Below are 7394 nucleotides of genomic sequence, written 5' to 3'. Positions count from 1 at the left end.
TTGTATTCCATTCTGTGGAATGTAAACTCCATGAGGACAGGAACTTTGTTTTGTTCACCGCTGTTTTCCCAGTGCCAAGAACAGTGACTGACACACAGTAGGCACTCAATAAAATATTTGTTGAATAAGGAGGTTCTTTCATTCATTATTTACCCAAGATGAGGATATTTTGTGGGTTGTATTCCACAGGGGGGAACAGAGACGACTAAGCCATTCCCTGCCTCCAAGGAGATCTCTTCAGGTTAAAGTAACAGACATGGCCAAAGCAAATAGATTGCAATGAGATGTGTTAAGTAGAATGTGAGCCTCCACATGCTAGCATCTTGTCTGATAGAGACAGTCCCTCCCTGAAGGCCTGTTGAATCTGAAATAAACCAGAAATAGATCCCAAGTGATCCAACTTGTGCCCTTACCAGGGCTTGGCTCCTGGGAGGGAGCAGATCTTTCTCTAGTAGAGAGGAGAAGAGGGGAAGCAGAAAAAGGGAGTTTCCTTCTTCTCTCCTGGGCTCTAAGCCAGTCAGCCACAGGCAAAACTTTGAAAAGGCTTAAATTTGTCCTAGATGTACTTCCCTGATCTTGGTCCCACCATACCCAGCCCTCACTGTTTTAAGCCCCTAGGCCTCCCTTCCAAGATTCCAAAAGTAAGAAAATAACTCCTTCCCCTCACTATAATACAAAGGTTTCTTGCTTGGAATAGCCAGCCCTGGGCTAGTTGCTAGATGAAAGCAATCTGATTGAATTCATTCACATACTGTGAGAACTGCTTCTTGAGGCTTCTGTCTATTTAAAAGGAAAGGGGGTGTCTTGATGCCTGGACACCCCAACAGCAGGCCCCAAGCCAACTCCCTTGACTTGTGCCTGTCTTTCAGGAAGTCTTCCCTCCCTCAGTTTCTCTAAACTGGCAGAGCTGGGGCTGTTGCTGACTTTTTCAACAACATATAGCCAGTTGTTCATAGGCCTGTGTTTTAAAAGACAAGCCTGAACTCACCTTCCTGCCTCAGGGGCCTGGGCTCCATACCCGGGGAGTAGACAGTCTTCTACTTTCTAACAAGCCGGACTGCAAGTTTGGAGTAAACCCTCTGGTTGACAGACAGGTGCTTCCCAGCTGAGCCCTTGAGGTGATTCTCCAGTAGCGCTGGGATGCCCCTTCCCCAGAGGCCTGGTGGGCTGGCCCCTTTGGCCCAATTCTAAGCAAGCGGGCGGCTCCTGCCAGGCTGGGAAGAGGACTCTGACCTCCACCTCCTTGGGGCCATCTGTCTATCGGTCTCTGGGAATGCCGGCCTCCTATTCTTTTTCTTTCTCCTCTTAAGCCTCTGGTTGGCCTCTTCTCTCTCTTCTTGAACTACTTCTCTGAGCCTCTGTCTCAGGCCCTCCGTCTCGGGCTCCTACATCTGTCTCGGCTCCAGGCCTCCCTCTCCCGTTCTCCGCCCCTCCCCCGCGCTGTCATTCACCCCGCTCCTCTCCGCGCACAGCCAATGGAGAGACCCGGCCGAAACGGCGAGGCTCACTCGCACCGTGGTTTTTCGCCCGGTGATTGATGTCCCAGAGTCAACAGCTAGCGAGCAGCCGGAGAGGGGAAGGAGCAGCCGGAGAGGGGAAGAATACGGCGCCCCCTCTCTCCTTCCCCTCCCCCCTACTTTAGCCCCTCTGCGCACTTAGCCTCCAAGTCTCAGCGCAGCCAGGAGCCGCCGCCGCCTCAGTGCCTCCGCGCCTCAGCGCCGCTGCGCGCTGCCCCCGAGCCAAGCACAGCGAGTGCCACCGCCCAGCCCCCCCGCCCACCGCAGGGCCGGGGTCGGGGGCTAGCATGGAGCACCTGGGTCCGCACCATCTCCACCCGGGCCACGCGGAGCCCATCAGCTTTGGCATCGACCAGATCCTCAACAGCCCGGACCAGGGCAGCTGCATGGGGCCCTCCTCTCGCCTCCAGGACGGAGAATACGGCCTTGGCTGTTTGGTTGGAGGCGCTTACCCTTACGGCGGCGGGGGCCCCGCGGCCGGGGCGGGGGCCGGGGGCGCGGGGGCCTATGGCGCTGGAGGCCCGAGCGGCCCCGGTGGCCCGGCGGGCGGCGGCGGCGGCGGCGCCTGCAGCATGGGCCCGCTGGCCGGCTCCTACAACGTGAACATGGCCTTGGCGGGCGGCCCCGGTCCCGCCGCCGGCGGCGGCGGCGGCGGCGGCGGCGGCGGCGGGGCGGGGGCGCTGAGCGCTGCGGGGGTGATACGAGTGCCCGCGCACAGGCCGCTAGCTGGAGCGGTGGCCCACCCTCAACCTCTGGCTACCGGTTTGCCCACCGTGCCCTCCGTGCCTGCCGTGCCGGGCGTCAACAACCTCACCGGCCTCACCTTTCCCTGGATGGAGAGTAACCGCAGATACACAAAGGACAGGTTCACAGGTGAGTCCGGCCCGCGCGCGCCCCGCCTGGCCGCGGTCCCGGCTCTCCTCTACCCCCTCACTCCTGCCCCGTGGCTCCCCGCAGCCCGCTCTGTGCGCCAGGTCTCCCAGCTCCTCTTGGTGCCTCCCCCAAGTTCAGCCGCCCGCCACCTCTCTAAGCTCGCGGAATCGACTTGCTGGAAGAGTTCTCCCAGCCTGGGCCCCTCTCCGTCTCTCCCACAGGACCCCTGCTCTGAGAAGCTCTCCCTGATCCCCTCTCGGAGTCCCTGGGCCCGGTCAGGCGGAGGGAAGGGGAATGTAGCTTCGGGGCTACTACCTTCCGCCGGCATTTGGGGCTCGGGTATCTCGGAGAAAGGGGCGCGATGTGAACAAACTGTTTCTTGCGTCCCGGCAGACGTTCTCTGGCCGAGGCGGCGAGCCCCAGAATCAGACGCAAGGAAAACAGGTACACACACACACACACACACACACACACACACACACACACACACACACTTCACGCTCCGTGGTCCAGTGCCCGTCGCGCTGCCGAACCCGGTAGAGGCTCCGAGCCGGAGTAAAGCAACAGAGCTGGCGGGCCCTTCTTCCCGGACTGCAGGCTCCGTCCGGGTCACTGGCAGCGCGAGGCTGAGCCGCCCGCTTCATTTTCGTTCTGTCCCGGCTCGGCGTCCTCCCCTCTGGGCCCAGCCTTGTTTCCTCCGGCGTTAATAATGCACCGGCCAGGCCCGTGATCGATCGGCAGCCGAAAGAACTCCTGGGACGATTACGCACTCGGCGGCTTCCGCCTGCCGCCCTCTCAGCTGCCTGCTCCGCGCCTTCCTCCGCTTGCCTCGGCTCCCTCCGTTCCCTCTTCCGCTCACGGCACTCGGCTCTCGATCCTGCGCGGGCCCCTTTCCCCGGCCTCACTTCCCGCCGCCCTTAGCGTTCCCTGGATCCGAGACTACAATCCTCCCGCCGGACCAAGCCCGCTGGGAGGCAGCCACGAGTTGAGCCTGAGTTCCTGGCCGGGCCTTAGACAGAGGAAGCAGGAGGCATAGGCGGCTGCCGACCGACCACGACGTGGGGCTCCCATGGGGCTCGGGCTCCAGGGCCCAATGGTGGAAGGGGAATAAGCAGTTAAGAGCTAGACCCTGGGCTAAGCCCCTGTTCCAGCTTTGGAACCTTGGCCCAGACCCTGGGTTTGTGGCAAAGTGGGGTGGAGGGAGGTAGAAGAGCCATTCCGCTCTGGGCCTCCAGAAGGGGCCCCAGTGCCCCAACCCAAGTCCTCTCAGGCCTGGGGAGGCAGGGCCTAGTGCCCCATCCCACTCCCCCCATCCAGGCCAAGCTGGTCTTAAAAGACTCTGATGGAACACCCTCCCCACCCCCAAGCCTGGAACCCACTGGGCCTGGGTCTCTGGCGAAAAGGTACTCCACGTAGCCTACCTAGGGGAGCCACAGCCTGCCGTAATCTTGCTTTAGGCCTAAAGAAGGTTCTGAGGGAGTATATGGCTGTCACCTTATGCATCTGCCTTTGTGCCTGTGCTTGTCTGGGTGTCAGCTTGTCTGGGTGTATAGATCTATAATTTGCCCCTGTTGTATGTGATGTGTCTGTGTATGTTGCTGTGTGATGGAGGCCTCAAGTCAGGACCCAGCATTCAGGGCCTTGACCAAGGATAGCCTCTTACCGTTGGGCAGTTTCTCTGAGGCTGGAGACCTGAGGCTATGGGGGGAACTGCGACCTTTAGCTCGCCTCAGACGTGCCCCTCAAGGAGACTGCGGCTGTGTGTGATGGACACGTGGGAGGTCAGGGCTAGGGAGGTCTCCGTGGTGGCAGCAGCGGCGTCGGCCTGGCGGGCGGGCGGAGGCCATTTCACGCCGCGGGCTTGGAGCTGAGGGCTGACGGGAGGACCACAGCTCTTCTCTTGGGGTCTAGCCGCTGCGCTCGCTGACTCGCGGGGTGTCGGGCCTGGGACGCCTCCTGACGCTCTGCCGCTTGCCTCTGCCGTCTGTCTGTCTCCCGCTCCAGTGGCCCTCTCACCCTTCACTGTAACACGCCGTATAGGTCACCCCTATCAGAATCGGACGCCCCCCAAGAAGAAGAAGCCGCGCACGTCCTTCACGCGCCTGCAGATCTGCGAGCTAGAGAAGCGCTTCCACCGCCAGAAGTACCTGGCCTCGGCCGAGCGCGCCGCCCTGGCCAAGGCGCTCAAAATGACCGACGCGCAAGTCAAAACCTGGTTCCAGAACCGGCGGACAAAGTGGAGGTAAGCGCGCTGGGCGGGCGCGGCCGTGGGTGGCGCAGTCTCCGGCTCCGGGCCTCTCTGGGGGCGTTCATACTCCCATGCTCGCCACTTTCCTATGGCTCTGGTTCGGAGGAGAGCGCTGCTCTGCTAGGCTCGCGGGGAGCGGAAAGCCACCGGGGCCGATGACTGGACGGGGCCGAGAGCCCCAGCTGTTTTTCTTTAAGGCTTTCTGGCCCGGGGGCGCACACTCAGTGCGGGTGTAAACGCGGCTGGTCTCCGCCGCTGCTTGGGGAAACGTCCGGGTTTGAGCGCAGTCTACGCAGTCCAGGCTTCCGAGATCAGTGCGTCCTGAGGGACTTTTTGTTTGCGCAAACTTACGTGTACAGAGATGCCTCGTCTATCCCGGAGACCGGAGGCAGGATGGCAGGCGCCCTGTTTCTGCGCCCCAGCCGGGGCTCCCGCTAGAGCGTCTGGGACCCCATACCGTGGGCCTGGGCCCTACTGACTCACTCCTCCCCAGACGCCTCGCCTGGGCGCAGCGGTTCCCCTACCGGGGAAGGGGGAAATCAATCTGCGCCGGCTGCGGCGGGGTTTTCGAGGGTCCTACTGAAAGGGGGATCAATCAGGAGCAGATGGGTGTATGTGTGTGAGTGAGAGAGAGAGAAACATTTTCTCTTCTCACGTCACACACCCACGACTACACTCATTTTTCCCCCCACACAGGCGCTTTCTCCGATTGCACCCTCTTGCACCCCTGCACCCTCCCGCACATCTGGCCCGCATACTCGGTTCCACACGTGCCGGGAGTTTCTTGCTAGCTCAGGCCTCAGTGGGGAGAGCAAGAGAGTCTGGGCGAAGTCCCCGGCGCCTGGCCGGGAGGGCCTGGGTCCGGAGGAAGGAATTGAAGTTTCTTTTTCTGAATGAAGGCTAGGAATCTGCCGCCGTGGCCACAAAGGAAGCCACTGCCCCGCGAGTCTGCTGCTCCCCCCACATTCCTGCTGCTGGGGAAGGGGTGGGAGACTTTGCTCCAGACCTCTGGAAAGCTAAGGAGGGAGCAAGGGCTGGGGGGGGGAGGGGGGTGGACGTACTTGCGTTCCCAAGGCCCACCGGGGCTGCAGCATAGGGGAGGGGAGGGGGTCAGGCAAGCCCTTGGGGTCAGGACACAGAGAAAAATAGAGAATAGCAGACAGAGAGAAACTGATACACAAGGGGGGGTGGCGGCAAAGACAAACACCCCACCCAGGGAGAAAAGGAAAAAACAGTCAGCCTGAAGAAGTCTTATGTACAATAAAGGAAAGCCATAGTTGACTAAAACCTTCATTTTCGTTTCAAACAAATTCCCTGAAATTCTGAGAGAAGGAAGAGGGTGGGGTGAGAGAAAACAAGAGGAAAAAAAGACACAAAGTCTAAAGGAAGAGACATAGTTTGAAATGCGGGGAAGAAGGGGAAGACGAGAGACGGAAAGACACAGAGAGAAAAGGCTAGAAGGGGCGGCGAGGAGGCCGGCGTCCGCCGCTGAGAGAGGCCCTCGCCGGCTTCGCGCGGCTTCATCGATCGCCTACAAATTGCTTCTGGAGGCCCCGGGGACTCCCATTAGGTCTGTCCACCTTAGAGACAGACGTTTGATCTCAGTTGACGGGGTGGAGGGAAGGCATTAAATGGAATAAGTGAGTCATCGCCTCCCTGGACCGCCTTGGAGGAAGCCGGCCGGTCCGGCGGGAATCCCAGCAGGGCACAGGGCTTGGCGCAGGAGGTCAGAAGACTGGGAGAGGTTCGCAGAGGGAAGGGGGAGAAGAGAGGTCTGTCAGGGCAGCTCATATCCACTGGCCCTTGCCTCTGCCCTGGACTGGTGAGGAGGGTGAGGCCCCTCAGACTTGGGAAGGCTCCTGGTCTTCCTGGGGTCTGGGGAGAGGCGAAATGCCATCCTAGCCCTGGCTGCGCCTTCCAGGCTGGTGAGGGTGTGGGCCCTGCCTGGAGCCGGGGAGCCCCAGCTGCTTGGGCCTAGCGGATTTCCCCACAGCTCCCCCAGGATACCCCCCAATCTACTTTTGGGGCTTCCAGTCTTTGTGGAGTCAGGACCCTCAAGATAAGGGAATGCATTCAAGGGGCCCAAGTGGAAATTGGGGGCCGCGAAGGGGAGCAGTGCCCGCTCGTTCAGGCTGTCTCCTGGGAGCGCGCCCGAAGCGTCGGTAACGGCTTGTCCCCGGTGCAGGCGGCAGACCGCGGAGGAGCGTGAGGCCGAGAGGCAGCAGGCGAACCGCATCCTCCTGCAGCTGCAGCAAGAGGCCTTCCAGAAGAGCCTGGCGCAGCCGCTGCCCGCCGACCCGCTCTGCGTGCACAACTCCTCGCTCTTCGCCCTGCAGAACCTGCAGCCGTGGTCTGACGACTCGACCAAGATCACCAGCGTCACGTCCGTGGCGTCGGCCTGTGAGTGAGCCTGCCTGCTCCGCCCCATGAGACCCGGGCCCAGCCAAGGGTCGCGAGGCCTGAGAGCCGCGACTCTCGCCGCCCTCCTGCCGAAGACTGCACGCAGCAGGGGAACGCCGTGCCCCTCCCTCCGCACCGGCCCGCGCTCTCGTGCCGACGCTGTTCGCTTTTTGGTGGAAAAGAAGAGAAGACCGCGCAAGAAAGGGACGCGCGGCCGCCTCCCAGATGCCTATGCGGTCTGGCGCCTGCTGGAACTGTTCGGAGTCCTCCGTTTGCGTCTCTTTTATTTTATTCTGATTTTTAACGTGGGACTGAGAGAGGCAGGAAAGGTGGAGGAAGAAGAGCTTCTGGGAACC

The 7394-nt window shown here is 61.2% G+C and overlaps 1 protein-coding gene across 1 annotated transcript; it reads left to right on the top strand.

Moving 5' to 3' along the window:
• Positions 1–1804: 1804 nt before the first annotated feature.
• TLX1 (T cell leukemia homeobox 1) lies at positions 1805–7046 on the top strand. The gene is made up of 3 exons (XM_060033598.1): positions 1805–2390; positions 4431–4632; positions 6824–7046. The coding sequence occupies exons 1-3, from the start codon at positions 1805–1807 to the stop codon at positions 7044–7046; spliced, it is 1011 nt and encodes a 336-aa protein (XP_059889581.1).
• Positions 7047–7394: the final 348 nt, after the last annotated feature.

This window comes from Delphinus delphis, chromosome 16 (assembly GCF_949987515.2).
Source record: "Delphinus delphis chromosome 16, mDelDel1.2, whole genome shotgun sequence".
NCBI classification, from domain to species: domain Eukaryota; kingdom Metazoa; phylum Chordata; class Mammalia; order Artiodactyla; family Delphinidae; genus Delphinus; species Delphinus delphis.
This window is presented reverse-complemented; position numbering and strand designations above follow the sequence as displayed.

What these genes read in the sequence shown, in the direction of transcription:
- TLX1 (XM_060033598.1), top strand. Translation starts at nt 1,805, where the DNA reads ATGGAGCACCTGGGTCCGCACCATCTCCACCCGGGCCACGCGGAGCCC. An exon ending in CACAAAGGACAGGTTCACAG is followed by an intron (nt 2,391 to 4,430) that starts GTGAGTCCGGCC and finishes CACGCCGTATAG; the next exon opens with GTCACCCCTATCAGAATCGG. An exon ending in AACCGGCGGACAAAGTGGAG is followed by an intron (nt 4,633 to 6,823) that starts GTAAGCGCGCTG and finishes TCCCCGGTGCAG; the next exon opens with GCGGCAGACCGCGGAGGAGC.